Source organism: Ambystoma mexicanum, chromosome 6q (assembly GCF_040938575.1).
Source record: "Ambystoma mexicanum isolate Mex_15411 chromosome 6q, UKY_AmexF1_1, whole genome shotgun sequence".
Taxonomy (NCBI): Eukaryota; Metazoa; Chordata; class Amphibia; order Caudata; family Ambystomatidae; genus Ambystoma; species Ambystoma mexicanum.
Genome location: NC_090937.1, coordinates 37,003,774 through 37,024,060, shown reverse-complemented (window position 1 = coordinate 37,024,060; position 20,287 = coordinate 37,003,774). Strand labels below are relative to the sequence as shown.

Here is a 20,287-nt window from a genome sequence, read left to right as displayed (position 1 = left end):
AATTGGACCTGTAAGGCAGACTAGATTTAGTCCAATCACTTTTGGGTTTTTGTCATTAAATGAAGGGGTCTCCCACCACTTCTTTAAATCATCCCTAGAATCCAACCCTGTAAAAAGATTTTGCTGGACCCAGCTAAGAGAGCCGTCCTTTATAAAGTCCTCCAGTTGCGAGGTGAAGGCAGGTGTTTCAAGGAAGAGGTGAGCTCTGCCCCCTAACCATCGTCAGGGACCGTTGGGGTGAACTCTGCTACTGGACTCAGACCTGCATCTCTACCACCGGATATTTCCCCCAGAAGCTTGCTGTCTCCAGAGCTCTGGTTCTCTCTAGGCTGACCTATTGCAACAGCCTCTTTCTAAATTTGCCTGCTTCTACTCTCCGCCCTCTGCAACTCATCCGGAACTCGACTAAGAGACTTGTCCTTGGCCTCAAGCCCAGGGATCGTATCTCTCCAGGACTGAAATCTCTGCACTGGCTCCCAGTGGTTGCGAGAATTAAGTTCAAAACCCTCTGCATCATCCACAAGGCCTTCAGGGTCAGTCGCTTCTCCAAGCAATGAGTTGGTGGTAGATCTCTTTCTTCGGCTGGTGCCTCCCTCTGGAACATTCTCCTGCCTCCCTTAAACTTGAGGAGAACCATCTCCGGTTCCGGAAGCACCTCAACACCTTTCTCTTTGCTTCTGCTTTTTTGCCTCCTCTCCTCTGCTCTGCTGACCTCCTGGCTGTAACTGGAGCTGCACTGGCTTCCTGGACGCCCTCTGATCTCGGCTCAGGTCCATCCTCTGCCGGCGTCACACACCTTCACTGCCCGCCTGGCAATCCCTGCATTTGGGGACTGTTCTGTATCCCCACAGTCCCCTACCAGCCCTTGACACCTGCTGTGTCACCTGATTTCTGCACTTACCCATGCACTTGCCATGACACCTGTTGTCTGCACTTACCCGTGCACTTGCCACTTGCTGGCCGTTACTTACTTATTGTTAACTATTCCCATGTGCTGCACTGTCCCTTGACCCTCTCCCACGCACTTGCGTGATCAGAATGATACCTGACCTAGTAGAATCATTGTCTGTCCTCTCTTTGTTCCCCTCCCTCGCTGCCTCGCGCCTTTAAACACCTGTGTATAGGCGCGTTATAAATGTCATATCATATCATATCATACCCTGTTACCTAGGATTACACTGGGTTGCAGGACCCCTGAAAGTGTGTGCCAGCATCCCTCATGTTTGGGAGCTTGGGGAAAGTGCTAACCTGGACCCTTGAGACCCTGGAGTGGGACTCAAAGCTCCTAGAAGCCTGGACAGCCATGATCCCTGTGTTTACAATGGTGGGCCACTGCTAGCCATAATTTTAGCATCTTCGACACAGAACCAACCTCTAGGACCCTTCAAAGCTGCCTTCAGAGCTCATCATTCTCTGAACCGCTATTTGCCCCTCAATTCCGTTCGCCGCTGAAGCATGTTGTTGCCTCTGCTCAAACCAATGAAATACAGCTGCCTCGCATTTCTCAAGTCACCGCTCCGAGCACCCAGATGGTATCGTGGGGAGCTAATGGCAATAATCACTATAGTGGCACTTGGTACCTGGATGGCAATGTTCAGTTTCAGCACTGAGACCTTTTAACACAAATGGCAAACGTTTACCACAGTTTACAGGCTAATATTGAAAAATTATTCGTCTTTTTATTCAGGTTAGGTGAGGAATTCTACAGCCATTTGGCCAAGCAAGGTGTGGAGAGAAGTGGCCCACATATTAAATAATATAACAGACTTATAACACCGCGGAGGCACTGACTCTACAGTGGTGCTCGGTCAGATTCTGGTTTAATGCCATGTGACCAGCAAGAAAAAAAAGAAATGTCTGAATGTCAATTCATATACTCTGGCCTCATGCGACAACCTGGGTGAAAGAGTATACTGGCTCCTTAATATCGCAGCCAGCACAGACGTCTAGGAGGTGATAGACCACTAACTGACACTCATTAAGCAGACCTAGGAGAATGTTTTGCACTTTATATAGTGCATTCTCAATACATGATATGATAGGTTATTTATAAGGCACTTAATACCGAAAGGCTTCTAAGCGCAGACCCGGGGATTAAACCTGTGGTGCTCCGTGTCATTATGTTTCCAAGGCGAGCAAGCTGCTCCTGAGCTATCCTTCCAAGACAACCAATGGGCCTTATGCTTTTCCTTACATTCCTATAACTGGGGTTTAATGTGGCTCACTTTCCTAGATCTTTATAGCAAATGGAATATAAGCAATATATCTGTAATGTATGGGCTACTTTTAATTAAGTGACGTCTCATTTCAAAACGGAAGATGCTAAATCGTTTTATTGAATAAGATCTGAGATCAAGGAACACGCAGTTACATAAATTAGATAATCTTTCTGGTGGTAATAGTTGGCCATTTTTATCAAGCAGCTGGGAGAAAGGTTTCAGCCTATTTATTGTTTCTTCTTCATATATAAGAGTGAAAACTGAAACACACAATGGTCCCTTTATTATTGGAATCTCATGTAAAGGGGTGGGTTGACACCAAACAGGATATTCGACAGTCGATGAAAAGAACTGAACCGTCACATTCCTAAAATTGGGGGCGCTCACAGTAACAAGCCTAAGGATGTAAAATTGAGCTTAATATAGTAGGTTTCAATGCCTTTAGAACATACAAGTTATTTATATCTATGTGAAGCAGATGGAATCCTGGTGAATCACTCAGCTTTTATTTATTTATTTGATTTTTTTTTATATATTGCTTTTACTTAAATCGTTTTATAAGAAATAAAAGGTTGGTACAACATAAATGCAATTGTGAAACAGGCACAATGATAGATTACAAGCAAAATAGGTCAATTTACGATGGAAAGGTTTGAGACAGTGAATGTTGCTTTATGCACTTCTTGAAGATAAACAATGCAGGGAAAGACATATTTCCAAGGGAGAGCATCCCATAATTTGGGTGCAAGAATTCAAAAGGACGGAAAATGTGAAGGGGTGCAAGACAGATAAGGAACAAAAAGAAAAATATGAGCAGCAGAAGAAAGAGAAGGTTGCTATAATGAAATGAGTTCTGGCAGATAATTAGGTGCAAGAGAATGAAAACACTTAAAAACAAGACACAGACATTTGAACTGAAACGAGCAGAAATAGGAAGCTACTGAAGTTGGACTAAGTAAGGAGACATAGGGCCTCATTACATGGTAGGCGGTAAGAGTTTACCGGTACCGGTATTTAACCGGTACCGGTAAACACTTACCACCTTACTACGAGGTCCCTTTGCGGGTAGGGGAATTTAACGCCTGCTTTTTGCTGCCGTTAAAAACCAACCCGCAAAGGGAACAGGGAGCTAATTACGGTACTGCAATTTGCGGTGCTGTAATTAGCACCTTCCCCATTCCCATTATGCCCTATGAGGCAAAAATGGGAATGGGGAAGGGCAATGGGGGAAGGGGGAATTACCGCCCCACCAACCTTGGAATAGGGCGGTAATTCCCCTTTCCACCAAGGCGGTGCCAGTATTTTACCGGCATGGACCAAGGTGCTGATAGCACCTTGGTCCACCGCCATCCGTGTAATGAGGCCCATAGTCACTGAATAACACAAGTTAAATATGATGGAAATAGAAGAATATTAAATGAACGAAAAGGATAAGTGCATAAATCGGTAGTCAAACATATGAAGAATAACAGTAGTTCATCCAAGAGGAGAAAGTGTTAAGATGACACATTTATCGAATATTAAACTACTAAAAATTATAACTGCGTACTATAGAAAAGATTTGGCCATGAAAGGAGAGAACAGAAACAAAAGTAGAGCCAAGATTATGTATGTGGTCAGAAAGTGGAAGAGAACGATGTGGAAAAGAAACAAATTAGAGGGGTGCCAGGTTAGAAGCAGAAAAGAGTAGCATTTGTGTCTTTTTAGGGTTCAGTTTAAGAAAATTAGCTGACATCCAAGATTCACTGATAGGAAGACAGGATGAAAGCTGATGTTGTAATGAATCAGTAAAGGACAGAAAGGAAAATAGGATTTGAGTATCATCAGCATATATATGGACATGAAACTCAAACTGGATGACCAGGGCCCCCAAGGGAGGTGTGCATAAAGTAAAAAGACAGGGACCACATGCCGGACACCAAAAACAATGAGACAGAGATGAGGATAAAGAACCATGCCAGGAAACTGAAAATAAGCAAGCCTGGCGATAGGAAGAAGACGAATCTAACACTAGGCCAGAAATACCAAAAGAAGTCCCTTTTCCAATAATAAGGAAATGATCGACAGTGTCAAAGGCAGCACAGAGATCCAATAAAACCAGGATAGAAGACAGCTAATGATGATGAGCCTCATCAAGAAAACTTGACGGTTATGAGAGTGGTCTCAGTGGAAAAGCCTGGATTAAAGCCAGACTGATAAAGGGGATAGAAGGGAATGAACATGAAGGTAGGAGGAAAGTTGAAGATGAACAATTCTTTCTAGGATTTTAGGCATCGTATAAAACTATGAGCTCTTTCAGGTCGATGAGTGATGAGACGCTCTAGAGGTTCGAGTCAAGCACAGTGATACAAAGCACTGGTGTTTTTCGTTGCTTGGTTCGAAGACACACAAGTTCTAAGCCATCTGCAAGGTGCACTGGTGCTCAAGCTGGCCGTTGCAGGGCTGCTGGGGAGCTGTAGCATTGAATCAGTTTGACAGATGCAAGCATCGGTTCCCAATTCGAAGGTGTGTGACAAACACATCTCCACAGGTTCTGGTGGTTTGAAAGCATGAAACGTGATTCAAATTTGGTTCAAAGTGGTTTGCGCAGTGAACACAGGAGTCCTGGCTGCTCTGGATGATATGATATGGTATTTGTAACTTGTAACGCGCCTATACACAGGTGTTTCAAGGCGCGATGCCATGAGACCCACTGTAGGGGACTCCAGATCAAGGTGAGTTTTTTTCAGTCTGTGCTCTCCCAACCTACAGAGTTGTCTAACAGAACTTGATCTTCAGCAAAGTCACCCACAATGTTCCTTAGGGGTGGGTAGGGAGAAGAGCGTTCCTCTGCCTTGGAAAACCCTTCTCTCCACCTCTGGCAGAGGGCTTTGGAGGGGACTGCTCTCGCAACATGGTTCAGATTAATTTTAGCTGATTTGCTTGAAGGTCCAAATGTGCATCAAAGAAGAAGTGGTAGGCCCTCACTTCTAGAGGAGAAAGGTTACAATGGGTGGGAGGAAAACAAGTGTGTTTTAAGGGTTGCAATCCGACTTTCAGACAAGTGTCCTTTGCCTCCTGATGTCATAATCACAGTTTCTTTTTCTGAAAGAAGTAGACTGGACAGAAAGGAAAGTGAATCCCACGGAAATGCCAGATGGAGGAACACTCCCTCAAGCCCCCTTGTGCCCTCTGGCTGCCCTACTTTGCCCCCTCTCAGGAAGTGCCTATTTGAAGCCAGACCCCCAGGAGATCTCAGATCCTCCCAGAGAGTCAACAGAGGCCGGCATTTTGCCTTTTGTGTCATTAACTGGAATGCACAGAGTCAGGCTGAGTGGAATCCACATAGCTTCCCATAGCTGGTCTGCGCTCACCGGGTTGACAGAGGTATGAGTCCAATTTGATGGGGAATTAATAATTATGTTTCTATTAGTCATTATACTGAAATCAATACAGCCTATTCTCATAGTTTATCCTGCCACCAGGCTGATATATCCCCGATGATCATATTTTAAGTCAGAGGTGTTGAGGATAATGTAGCCTCTCTCTGCAGGAGTCTTGAGAACCTTTGAAACAAGGGGGAAGGCGTCCTGCCACTTCCTTTAAGGGCTCTTTACCTATGTGTTTTGGTAAAGGCTAAATTGTTTCGCATGCTAAATATGGCAGTGGCTTTTCTATTTAGCTAACTGTCATGGGTATTCTAAAAGACGAGCAAAAAAAGCCCTTAGAGAGTGCATTGTAGCATTTTTTATTTTGCTAGTGGGTGCACAACATATTTTATGCATTTAAATTTTTCGAGAAATTTGGTTATTTCTTAATATGCATTTTAGATCAAAATACATTCATCTTATTTTTGAAATGCATTAGAAAAACGAAGGTGACAAACATAGTTGTAACAAAAGTTTAACAAATACAAAAAGTCTAACAAATATAGTGAACAGAACCACCATTAATAATGTTTTTTTGTCTTGAATGGATAATATGTGCAAGACAGCATGGTGTCTGTGAGCTCTTGAATAGACAGGTCCCTTACATTATTAATGGTGGTTCTGTTCACTATATTATTTAGACTTTTTGTATTTGTTAAACTTTTGTTACAACTATGTTTGTCACCTTCTTTTTTCTAATGCATTTCCAAAATAAAATGAATGTATTTTGATCTAAGATGCATATTATGAAATATCCAAATTTCTTGAAATATTTAAATGCATAAAATATGTTGTGCACCCACTAGCACTAGCAAAATAACAAATGCTACAATGCACTCTCTAAAGGCTTTTTTTGCTTGTCTTTTAGAATACCCATGACAGTTAGCTAAATAGAAAAGCCCCTGCCATATTTAGCACGCAAAACAATTTAGCCTTTACCAAAACACATAGGTAAAGAGCCCTAAAAGGAAGTGGCAGGACGCCTTCCCCCTTGTTTCAAGTATTATCAGCTGCCAAGTCCTTCCACTTGTTCATGAGCTTACCCTCCAGTTATATAGGAGTCTTGAGAACCAGCAGCTGTCAGAAGGGAGTGAAAATATGACATTTGCACCTGCTCTGTGTCACTGAGAGCAGGTGCTGCAGCTCTTTCAGGAGACTGGTGCAGGGGGCGTAAGTGGACACAACGCTTTTCATAAAAAGGGTGTCCGGTTAGCAGACCACCCTTTCTGGGATTGATTACCAGCTCCTTCTTATGATTAATAAAAATTAAAATTAAAACTAGGGCTTCTAAACCCTTGCCAGATGGCAATATTTTACAACTATCCATTGCACTTCTGGACATGATAGTAAAATATTTGTCAGCTTCATCCTGAGCACTCCCAGGGAAATCTTCCAAAGAGCTCCTTGAACCCCAGAGTCACTGTTTGGAGGTGCTACGCTGGGAATGCTTTAGGTGATGACATTTTGCACCAACAATGTAACACTAGGGCAAGTTCTGTGCAAGACTTTGGCAAGTTGGTTGGTGGTCTCGTACACAAATGTAACACTAGTAACTTGAGCTGGTCAAGTGGCACAGCCAGTAGAGTAGAGCGCTCGCTTTGACATCAGTGCAGAGCCCACTAGCAGGTTCGAATCCCAGCGGGGCCAAACTCAGCCTTTCATCCTTCCAAGGTAGATAAATGAGCGCCACACACCGTGGGTAATAATAAGCAGCGCTCAGATACCTGAGGGTTCGTAGCGCTATATAAATGTCAAATTATTATTATTATTAATAACCCAAGCGGCATTGAGCTAAACTCTCTAATTCAGAACTCATCACATTTCCCCAGTGAGCTTATCATTATATCTGACATCAATAAATGCAAGATATCAGGATAGTCAAAATTATGCTAATATGGACAGATTGTTTTGAGAAATTTAACTATCCTGCACATGCTGAGCATATATGATTCAAAAGTGCATACTTACTGTTGAAAGAAACACATATACATGCACAATTAATTTCCTTTGCTATTAGTTTGGATGAAGCTAGTCAGATGGCAAACTGAAGGAAAGTTAAATTGGCAGCACAGGTCTGCTGTAGTTCTGGAAATTATCATCATGTTATCCAATAAGGGGGCAGGGGACTGCATATACTCCTTAAGTGCCGAGCCATTATGCAAGTCTATGCAAAAAGGATGTCCTCGGTACTTCAACACCTATTCCAGAATGCAGCTCGTTGCCATGTCCCAGATGATCTATCAATGTTCCTTAAAGCATTGGCGGCACATTTCTTCTGCAGCAGGCATGTTGACCAAATTATGCTATTCTCTCAATGACCATCTGATGATCACTGATGCTAAATTGGCTGCCCCCCCCCCTTCCCAGGGTGCTAATGGTAATGCAATTTGATAGACTCCTTCTTGTCAGGTAATTGGCTCCTTCTTGTCAGGTAATTGGTTGTTATTGTCTGCTTTGTCGTACTCTGCTTAAATGCCACCTCTGTTTGTATATAATTAAGAGGTAGTCTATAGCACACGATTATCTGGGAAGCAATAAAGCTCTTTGCAAAATATACGAGATGCTCAGTTGCGGGTAGACTAAAATACCATTTGCTATGTTTGAGGAAATCAGAAAGCTCTGACTGAGTTTCATAAATGTTCAGAGAGAATTTGCAACCACAAGGGGTGAAATGAATTGCAGCTCTCAAGTACCCGAAAGTGGAGGTTCTTATCTTCTTGAATTTCATGGCCTCCCATCTGCTTTGAAATAATGTCAGTATCCCACGAGCCTATCATTGAAGCCCCCTCATGGTTCTCGGCATTCACGTCACTTAGCTGTAAGACAGCACATGGTTGACAACTGCGTTTTGCACATCATTTGAATCATTTCAGATAATGGAAAAGTAACATGGGGTTGCGGAAGGTGTTGCACTTCTTGATCTTGAAGGCAGCTATCCACCACGAAAAATGCGGTCTAGCTTCACACATACAGAGTGCACACATGCACAAGTTATTGCTCTGTCTCAACTGACCTGGACACCGGTCCCCGAGGGCGGTCAACCTACAGCGCGTTGAGACCATACCAATGGTGAAAGACACTACCCAAATGCCCACTAACATAGCATAACATACTAAGGTGGGCCATTTTGCTCAGCGCAATGTGTAAAAAGCATGCGTTAAACCTTGTTATTTTGATGGATTTGTATGGCAGAGCAGGTTCACCATTCATAATCTCTGATTCCACCACTCCCATCTGCTTCAACATACAAATGCATCTCTGCCCCAAGGGACATTGATAGGGGTGGTGATTCTATGGATTCCGATGCAAAAAGCAGGTGGATTCCATGGGATCAATGTAACTGCCTTCCACCATGCAGAACAAACAATCAGATTTGCAAAGAATTAATTTCATGCAGGGAGATGTGTCTGCATCGGATTCCATCTGTCAATTTACAGGAAATTTGAAATTGACCCCCTACATTTTAATGCCATGCTGATTTTTGCCTACTTTGATCTCTTTGCAGGATTTAAAACCAAGCAACATAGTGGTGAAGTCCGACTGCACGTTGAAGATTCTTGATTTCGGACTGGCCAGGACTGCGGGGACCAGCTTCATGATGACACCCTACGTGGTGACACGCTACTACAGAGCGCCAGAGGTCATCCTCGGAATGGGATACAAGGAGAACGGTAGGAATGTGCCTGGGTAGCCAGTAAAGGGTACCTGCTGGACATTCACTGTGACGTCAGAACATGTACGTAAGAAAGGCATGTCTACAAGAATCGAGAGCAATGCATTTGCAGTAATAATTGCATAAGACATGGAGGTTGGAAGGAATTTCCCTGCAGAACATCAGGCTGTTGCGATGCAAGAAGGCCAGGCCATTTAGTTTCAGAAAGATGGGTGCCTATGTAATGAGCTGATATTCAGGGAAAGGAGTATAGCTGATGGGCAGCACACTCGTCTTGGGAACAAGGCGATGCCATGCAACATTGGCAGTCTGGCACTAAGAAACTTGAGGAGTCTCACATTAAACATGGTATAAATCGCCAGTTATATCACAGTGGGCAATACATAATAGGGTATTTATTACTGCAATGAAGTGTGAACTAGGCTGAACACTGATAATTGTTCTTCGTTCCATTGGAGCAAACTCTGTAGGGCAAAATGATTTAATTATGTTTGCCTTTCTGATAAACAAGGGACAGGATCACCAAAGCTCCAGGTGGACTGAACATATTCACACTTTTTTGGGCGTGTCTATGGGCCTCATTATGAGTATGCCGGTCCGGTAACAATGGTGCCAGTAAGCTACCGGCACCGTTGTTACCGGACCGGCATATTCCGAGTTCTGCCACCTGACGGGCGGAAAGGCACCCGCTCGCACACTTTGACGTATGCACCGGCACTGTTGCACACAATGCGGGTGCATCTGTCCTCCACATTCCCATTGAGTTCTATAAAGTCCACATGATTTTTTTTTCCTGTGCCTGGCTGCACAGACCACTGGAAAAAAAAGACAACTCTGCCGGCAGCCTGCCATTTTTTCCGGCATGGCTACCGCCGGAGTTGTAATCAGGCCCTATGTGCAGAATGGGATCGGACAGACTCAATGAATATGGCAAAGTACTACTTTATTATCAGTTCAATAAAATAGGGCAATCTGGCGAACAACTGATTGTAGTCCACACACTCACAAAGCAGATTGGTTACACAAAGGCTTTATACCTCAATATGCTTCAGCGATGATGTCATCGGGTTTAGGGATTGGTTAGGGGAACATATCTACTTATACAGTCTATAAGTGTTAGTTACTTTATTGGCTGCACCGCTCTGGTATGCACATCCCTATGTACAATAGTGATTATAACAGTATAACAGTAGCAGATTGACTCATGCAACATCGTATTCTCATCATTGCATAGGCCCTCAGAATAGGTTGGCATCCTATCCCAACCTCGGACACTCGGCTCACTAGCAGCACGTAAGCAAAACAAAACCCAGGTGAAGAGAATAACATCAGACTGCTACCAACTCGCCCAATTAGTCTACCATCTCTCGTCAGCCAAGCCTTCAGCCAAGGCCTCTTCTTTGTAGTTGACATTGCGGGCTGTTCTCTTCTCTGGGACCTTTAAGGGAGTATAGGTACACCACTATCTTCATCCTGAGCTTAATTAATAGGCCTTGTTTTTGAGCTCTGAATCACATGTGAGCAGACCACGATTGTGTCCATTTCGACCTCTTATTTAGTGCTATTTAATTCAATTAAGCTGGGTGTCATTACTCCTCTTGGCCTCTGGAGACTTGGTTGCTCTACATCACATAGGCCTTTCTGCATCTTTTATTGTGAATACTTAGCACTCATAAATGTTCCATCATTTACTTAATCTAAGAGAAATATGTGCTGCGTACGCTGCTTATCCTCGTGACTTCCCCTTCTACCCTTCAGTAGTTGCTCGATGTAGCATCCTTGATCTCCGGCCATCAGTGATTCTTTGTTCATGCATGAATTTGTGTTTCCAGCCTCTGACAGCTGTGCAGCTCAGGTCTCTCTCCTTCAAACTCTTTGCTTACTATCATTGAAAGCCGGCGTCCATCTTTTCAACATGGCCACTTCAGCTGTGTTATGTTTTCTACTGCAGCAAGCTTCTATGTGGCTCATCTACCTTGCATTTCTGCATATATACACTCACTTCTCATCTGGTTACTTTTCTTCTTTGTATATTTGGTTTCTTCTTTCTTGTACATATGTTTACTCTTGTTTCTTCAATTATATCTTCATTCTTAAGTATTCCTATATCCTTTCAGTGCATCATTGTATCTTCTCCTTATGCCATCACTTTGCACCTATCAGATCTCCTTTGCAACTCCTCGCTATTCACTGGTGCCTGCAAATCTCCTGCTACACCTCAGTACGAAGGTGCATTCAATATGGTTGTCTGAGTGCATAACGTCTCTCATACATTCGATGCAGTATTGGGATGATACTTGGTGTCACACACAGTGTCTTCTTGTTATTCATCCAGTATAATGGAGGTGAGGGGGCAGCGTCAATCAGTAATCTACACGTCTGCTCCTCTACAGCATGATCCCAAAGCAAAACCAAATAGATGATGGCTTGAAGTTTAGAATAAATCACTGTCTAGCAGAGGTTTGGGCAACCATCCAGACCACCGTCCTTTAGCCTGCCAAGCCATTACAGAAAGGGGAGTGACCATATGCAACTCAGGCTAAGAACCACCCCAAAAGGAGCTGCCCAGCCCAAACTGCTCCATCTGAAGTGCTGCCCATTGCTATGCCAGTGGTTATGATGAATTCTAAAGCTTCCAGCCATCACCTCTTTTGTTTTGCTATACCATAATGCTATGCATCCAGTTGGTGTTGTGCATTTCCTCGGTCAGCATCATGAAAGGAATTGAGCTGGCGCAGTCAGGTCAGCATGATCTCTCAGCTCCTAGCACACAATTCTACAGAGGAAGAAAGAAGCACATCCATGTCTTAGTGTTCCCGTTCTACCGTGCGGGTAGGTATACTTTTACAAAATCATAAGGTTAGTTGCAGGGTGGCAGAGAAGCCTCTGTGCTCCATCCATTGCAAGTTGGGCCAGTGCGACACCGTACTGCACCTCCGGGGAGGTAGAATGCAAGCAACTTCTCGGTTTAAAACAGCAAGCGATGCATGCCATGCACTGTGGACTTCCCCATCGCTTGCACACTGGTTACACATTAAACCCTCAAGAAACATTTGGATTCATGTTTTGTCATAAAAATTATAAACCTCGGGTCTTCAGCCAAAACACAGCGTGTTCCACTGATTAAACGATAGGCCGCACCTGCCTCTAATCACAAAATGCGTAGGAGAGTCAGTTGTGCACAAAAGGTGTACTATATTCATGGGCTGCTGTAGGTGCCGTCAGAGTGGCACGCGGGCTGTCTTTACGAGGCTGGCATGAGAAGATCAGACGCGCAGGCAAGCAAGCAGGTTCCTTTCTCATGCCTCACCAGAGGCGTAGACAGTGAAGGGTCTGAGCGGGTATGGCCCACCCAAAATCTGTAAATGCCCTCTCAGCGGTACTGTGTGGGCATTTATAGATGTTAATGTCACTGTGGCGGGGCGGGTTCAGTTACTTTAGCTTCAGGACCCACTTGATAGACAATCCTAGCTACGCCTCTGTGCCTCACATGTATTTGGCCATCCCATTCATGGCTTTCTTTGTTTGCTGCACCACGCGTCCTCTCTGGTTTTCCACCATATATAATATATGCAAGCCCGCAAAGCAAACTGCAGTCACGCTGCGGGAGGATGACATACTCCTAACAGCTGGCATTTCTCTGATGGTGTTTAAGAGGAAATCTTTGATTCACACTGTACCACAGAAAAATGGACAGAGACAAACACACGTGGCGGGTACAGTTGCTAGTTTTGTTTATAAGTATTACTGTTGAACGCAGATTTGCAACCAACAAATAACGTACAAATGACGTTTAAGTGTTTAAACAAGGGTTGGCTTTGAAGCACCATAGTTTTTAGTATGCTTGGGCGGAAAGTGAGGATATTTTGGTGTGATACACTTCCCTGCCAGGTAGAGAGAGAGAGAGAGAGAGAGCGAGAGGGAGAGAGAGAAAACAAGTCAGGTGGGGGCAGAGCCAAAAAGCGATAGGGGGCTGGACAAAGAGAAAAACAGTGAAAGTGTTAGAGGGAGAAAGGGAGACACTGTGTCCGTGCAAAAAGGGAAAGAGAAAAGGAGAAAGCGAATGAGAGAGATGGAGAAAGGAGGGAAAGAATGGGAGGTTGCCCAGGGGAGTTGCTAGGTCTGGAAAAGACCCGGGGCTAAGCTGATGTCGGAACTGTTGGGTCTGGGGGCTAGCTAGTCTTTTGGCTGTAGCTCCTGAGATTCTATCCGGGGGCTACAACCAAAAGATCAGGGGCTATAGCCCCCTTGGTCCCCCCTATCAACGCCCCTGCTCAACTCTGTAGCTGTTCCAATCAGTTTACATCGCAGCCAGGCATCAGTCTTGAGTCACATTCTGCAATGGCTGTAGCTGGAATCCAGGAAGTGAAAAATAACGATAGCCCTCACCTGTGATACACGTATAAAACGTACACCACTTAAATTTCATAGCAGCTCCTTCAAACTGGTAAATTTAAACCCCCATAAAGTATAAAAAACCAAAAATTCCCTCAAATGGTTATGCATACATTTTTTGTACAGCTTGATGAAACACCCCTCTGGTAAAGTCCCTCAATGTGTATTTATCAATGCAAACTGAGCAAGCTGCAGAATCTTTTTAAACAAAATGCCAGTTATGGTTTCACAAGCAACTATAACTTTGCTACCGCCATCGTAAAAACAACCACAACTCATCCACCACCATGCACTGCTCATGACGTCTCCTGTTGTGCTTATTTCCTTGGAAATCATTTTGTCAAATTCATCTTTACAGACCATAGGTCTTATTGTGTGTTAGCACTCACAGCTGACTTAAAGGGACCTTCACTGATTTGGGGCCCTGCTTTCTTTGTTTATGAATTTGCATTCTTCATATTCTGTATGAAGTAGGGGTGTACCGAATACTGAAATTGCACTTTGGCCGAATATCGACGTATGGCTCAAGTATTTGGCTGAAGCCAAAAGTAGAGACGAATAGTTTGCTATGGGGGAAAGTGTGGTGCCTGCCACCATTGCTACAAAATACATTTTGATATACTGCTTGAGGAACGTTATGGAAATGCGGCTGCACATTGATTATTAAACTGCCCCATTCCATAAAATGCAGTCTATTAAAAATTAATATATTTCTGGAGGCACGTTATTGGAATGACTTTTGAACATCAGTGAAGGTGCCGTTTACATAACATGCTTTTGCCTGAGGCACATTATGTAAATGCCCCTTCACTGGTTTGCCGATTGCTGGGCCTGGCTCAGAGCTGGGGGTAAACACGCTGGAAAAATGCCAATTTTCGGTGCAATTAATGCCAGCGGTATTATCGCATGGTAATTGCGCAGAAAATTTCCCATTAGGTCCAATGGATGCAATGGAGAATGGGGAGTCACGTTAAGTGCCCAACCCGTGATCCGACGATAATACCGCTGGATGGGTGGGCGCTAATGCAAATAAAGTCGGGCGGTATCCCAGTCGGATACCTCCCAACTCGTGATGAGGCCCAGTGTCACCAAAGGAAATCCTTGGAGATCCTGCGTGAGAAATATATATTGTGCACACCAGAGAATATGCTGTTTACATAACATACCACTGCTGATTATGTGAATGCCACCTTCATTGGTGTGCTGATTGCATACTGTATTTTGCTCACAGTGTGTGTACAAAGGAAATCCTTGAAGACTCTCTGTGAGCAAAATATTTTCTGCACACCAGGGAACATGGCATTTACATAACATGCTACTGCTAGAAGCACGTTATGTAAATGCCACCTTCAGTGGTGTGCTGATTTCTGAATGTATTTTGATCATGAAGCATCTCCAAAGGAAATCCTTGGAGTCTCTCTGTGAGCAAAATACATTCTTCACACCACTAAAGGTGGTGTGCAGAATTTATTTTGTTCACAAAGGAAATCCAAGAATTTCATTTAGAAACACCCTGTGAGCAAAACACTGTCAGAAAAATACTGCTGGGGGAAGGAAGGCTGCAGCAGCCAATAATCTCTTTGCTTATTGGCTGCTGCAATGGCACGCTTCATGGTGTGTCAAATGTATTTTGCTCATATAGGCTGACTCGGTGAGCAAAATACATTTTGCACACCAGTGAGGGTGGCATTTGCGGCAGCTAATAAGCAAATAGCTTATTGGCTTCTGTAGCTTTCCCCAGCAGTGTTTTGCTCACAGAGCATCTCCAAAGGCTATGTGAGAAAATTGTGCTGGCAAAATACTGCCATTGGAAGGCTTCAGCAGCCAATAAGGTTTTTGCTTATTAGCTGCTGCAAATGCTGCCCTTGCTGGAGTGCCCTGCAGCAGCCAATAAACAAATAGCGTATTGGCTACTGCAGCCTTCCCTCGGCAGCTCCACTCTCTATGATTGGCTATCATCTCTCAAACAGAGATAAGATAGCTAATCTTAGAAAGTACTTATTGAGTTAGTGTTCCGGAAAGTAGTCGGCTGAAGCTGAATTGCTGGATTTCAGCCAAACTTTGGCCAAATACTCAGCGAAGCCAAAGTTCGGTCCACCCCTAGTATGTAGGGTGGGTACGTGCATGTATTATGTATTGGCATATGTTACATCATGAGCAGTGCATGCCGGTTTGTGTGGGTAATGCTATTTTGCAATGGCAGTTGTGTATTTATGGTTGCTTAAGAAACCATGAGTGACTGATTTTTATTATTTTTTATGTTTTGTGTTGCAACCGTAACTTCCCTTTAACAAAGCTTTTGCACTGAATTTTTATGTTTTTAAGACATTTAACTTGAACACAATGTTCCTTTAATCTAAGTTATTTTCACTTAACATACACTATTTGTAAACTGAGTCTTTTTTTATTTATATAGAATATGTTTGTATTGAAGAGTCAAACATTAGGATTTCTTTCCCTTTTTGAATTTGTGTCTGCCCTCGGTCGGCCAGATCCCATGAAATGTCATCGGCTTAGAATGATGTCAAGCCATCAGATTGCCTCTCTTTCAGAAAGTAAACGTCTTGCCCTTTTCCGGATCCACAGGCCTGAGGCCGGGCCCACCCATAAGAGGAGCTGTGGATTGATACTCAGATAAACATGGAGGTTGCTAAAACCTTGCGTGGGGATCCGCGGAGTGTTCCAGCAAACCCAGATAATGCTTATTATTTTTTTACTACATTTGGGCAGACTGAAATAACGGGATGGATTTGTCCCATATTTGTGGAAGCACACTTTCAGGAACAGATGCTCTCCCTTCACGAAGTTTAGCAGAAATACATCGAGTAGTTTGGGCTGTAGGTCAGAGCAAACTTTTGTCTCTGGGAAATGAAAGGGGAAACATGTTTTGGGATCCCCTTATATCTTTTCTTCTGTCCTAGATGAAATCTCACTGCACTTTCCAAAAATGTTCAGTGTTGGATTCACGTTTGTTATACGATGTTAGATATCTCTTAAAAATGATCTGCCTACAGGAAGTCCTACTAACATATAACTATGGAGATGCTCTCGTCTGTGGTTACTGTTAAATTGGACTCTCCATAGCAGGAGACATTTGTTCGTCACTTACAACTTTTGAGTCATTAGAGAACCTTTGAGAAACTTTCCAAAAATATAGACATGGTTATGAAGTTTTTGGGAACATTTGTGAGGTTCCAAAAGAAACCGAGACTTACATTTCCCATGCAATGTGTCTTGGCCAATGTTTACTCCCACATATAGCCCAAACAAATTGGCAGAATTGTACCAAACCGTAACGATGATTTTGCCTCTGGTCCGACTCACAATCTGTTTGTAGTTTGGTGCATATTGATCCAGCAACTCATTTTAAATTGAGTTAAAAGTGAACGAAAACCTATTAAAGATATCTAGTTTGCCTTAACTGTTCATGGACCGACATGGCCACTTCCAGGGCTCTGATGGACCACTTGAGGATTGCTGGACTGCAAAAAGTCAGTGAATATTATTAAGAGGTAGCCAGAAAAGCCAGTTGAAAAAACGTTTAGGACTTCAAAATGTTTTCAAAATGGCTGCAATTGTTATTCACAAATACGATGCAGGCTCTTTAGATGACTGCGTTGCAAAATATTTTACGAATTGCAAATTGCGTCCCCCTTTGCTGTTTTTCGACCCAAGGCAAGGTCAGTGGGGTATAAGAAGGCACTGCGTCCCACAAAATGGCAAAAGTCTTTGTTTTCTTAGGGCTTGTTGACCTGGCGTGTGGCTCTGCAGGACAGCCCATGGGTCTCGAGGTCCAGAGCTGGAACCTGCGTCCAGGGGCATCAGTCGGGGACACCGCACTGCCCATTCACTGGACAAGTCTGCCTGACATGCCCAAGTGTCCAATTGGGTGGCTTCGGGTACCTGGGGCAGAGCTGGTGGCCACAAACTGGCCAGATACTTCACTAGGCATAGCCACAGACCATGCCCCATGGATCCACTAGGAATATCAGAGTAGCAATGGTCAGGAATACAAACACTCCCGTAGGCATAGTGGCCACTAGGTATGGCCACAGGCCAAGTCAATGGGCTAACACGGTGGCTCAGTGGTGTCACTGTGCATGGTTGTGTAGTCCATGCCCGGAGAGCCCATCAGGTGGCTCAGAGGTGTCGTTAGCATTGCTGGGCACATACCACGGGCAGGGTGGCTACTAGGTATGTCCAAAAGCCATGTGCAGAGGGTGCTGTACAGATATGATAGTGTATATCATTTAACAAAATATAGAAATTCAGTTAAAACGTGATGTTTACCTAAAAGATATTTATTGATAAAAATCTGTTAAGTGGAACTTGTGGTTGCAGTGCAAAACAATAAACCCCACAAATTCAAAAATGATGGTTCATCAAGCAATCATAACTTAACCACCAACATGCACCATTTATGACACCACTTGTGTCCACACAAATGACAGCATGTAGACACAGTTTCTATAGGACACCTCTCTTTTATTTTTCTCTTTTGTTCTTTCCCGTTAACATTTGCTTATTTTTGCTTTCTCCCTTCTTTTCATTCTATCTTTTATTGTTTTTCTCATTCTTTGTTCATTCACCGAGTCTTTTGATCCTTCCTTCTTCATACGCGCCTTTCTTTACCTTTCTTTCATTGCCATTTCTTTTGCTTCGCGCAATCTGTCCTTTGGTCTTTTTTCTGATTTTTCCATTTGCACTTTCTTGCCTTTTCTCTTCCTTTCGTTCTTTCTGTATTTTGCCCTTTCTTTTGAACTTTCTTTCAAGCATTCTCTTTGTATCTTTTGTCTTTCATTTGCTCTATCTTTCACTTCTTCTTTTGTGCTGTTTCTTTATTTCTTCCTTTCTTTCTTTTTTTCTCTCTCTCCACTCTTTATTTCATTTTCTTTTTCTGTCTTGATTTCGCTTTTTTTAAGCTCCTTCGTTTCCTCTTTCTCTCACTCTCCCACTTTTTCTTTCATTTCTTCTGCTGGGGCCTCCCTCTCGAACAGCCTCTCTGAAACTTGAGCAGAGCCATCTCCGGTTCCGGAAGCACCTCAAGACCTTCCTCTTTGCTTCGGCTTTCTCTCCTCCTCTGCCCTGCTGATCTCCTGGCTGTATCTGAAACTGCACTGGTTACTTGGCTACCCTCTGATCTCGGGCCCAGGTCCCCTCCCCACCAGTTGCACACCTGCGCTGCCCCCTGGCAACCCTTGCACTCGGACTGTTTCTGTATCCCTACAACCCCTACTAGCACTTGACACCTGATGTCTGCACCTATTCTTGCCCTTGCCACCAGCTGTGTACTGTACTGCCTGCTCCCCCTTCCCCCTGCACTTCTCCCCTGCCCCCTTCCCCTGCACCTGCGCAATCTCAATGTCACCTGGCCTAGTAGGATCATTGTTTCTGCCTTCCCTCGGATTGCCCTCCCTTTGCCTCGTCGCGGCTTGAAACACTTGTGTATAGGCGCGTTAAAAATGCCATATCATATCATATCATTTGGCATTTCTTTCTTGTTTTTGTTTTTTCTTTCTTGCTTTCAATCCTTTTTTGCTGTTTCTTCTTTCTTATTTCATTATTTTGCTTTACTTTCTTTCAGCCATCCATTGAGATAAGTTGCCCCGTAACTTAGCCACTGCTATAACTTATTTCTTTCGTTTGCTCTTTTTGATGACCTCCCTTCACTCTTTCTGTTGTACTTTCTTTTGCTCTCTCCTTTCTTTCATTCTTCTCTACTTTTGTTTCTTTGTTTCTTTCTTATCGTATGTACACTCTTTCTTTCGATCTCTCTTTCTTTCTTGCATTGACTTTTTTGTAAGCTCTTTTGTTTGCTTTTTCTCTCACTCTCATTCTTATTCTTTCATTTGACATTTCTTTCTTTTTTAGTTTTTTTCTTGCTTTCAATCCTTTTTTGCTTTTTCTTCTTCCTTTTTTCATTATTTCGCTTTACTTTCTTTCAGCCTTTATTTTGTTCTCAATTTCTTCCATTCCTTTTCACTGTTTATTTTGCTCCTTCTTTTATTTCTGTTCTTTGTTTCTTTGTTTCTTTATTTCTCGCTCTTTGCTAATTTTTGCTCTTTATTTTAACTTCCACTATTCCTTGTTCTCCCCTTCTTTTTCTCAATCTCCATGTATTTCCCCTTTTCATTCACACTGTAAAAACCTTCTTTACTATGAACCTTTTCCTACAGCCTAAGTGGACCAATGCATGATCTTTCTATTTTTTTGGAGTTGAATCAGTCCTCATCTGAACCACCACACACCACCCTCACTGCCTATCCGGAACTGTTGTCAGAAAAGAGTGAAAAACGATAGAAAGAAAGAAAAGAAAGTACATAAAAGAAAGACCAAATGAAAGCGTGAAAGAAAGAGCAAAAGAAAGTAAGAAAGAAACAAAGAAAGAAACAAAGAAAAATGAACAAAGCTGAGATTTGAAGAATGTGTTTTCTGCATACAATTCCATTATTGACATTTTGTGACAGAAGCCCACTGCCCTAAGTTTTGTTTTGAAAACAAAAGAGGGAGTGAGAAAGACTATCTGTAAAATGGCTCCCATTAGAAACCACATGGAGCGCTGTGGATATATTTGTAAAAGTCTATTTCTCATC

General features: G+C 43.2%; 1 protein-coding gene across 15 annotated transcripts in view; it reads left to right on the top strand.

Annotated features, from left to right (window-relative positions):
- The window catches only part of MAPK10 (mitogen-activated protein kinase 10), a 928,972-nt gene that overhangs the window by 582,900 nt on the left and 325,785 nt on the right, over positions 1 to 20,287 (top strand). For all 15 annotated transcript variants that reach the window (XM_069630429.1, XM_069630427.1, XM_069630418.1 and 12 more), the window contains exon 8: positions 9,132 to 9,297. In XM_069630429.1, coding sequence (XP_069486530.1) covers positions 9,132 to 9,297 — 166 coding nt within the window. The remainder of the gene's footprint in view (positions 1 to 9,131; positions 9,298 to 20,287) is intronic.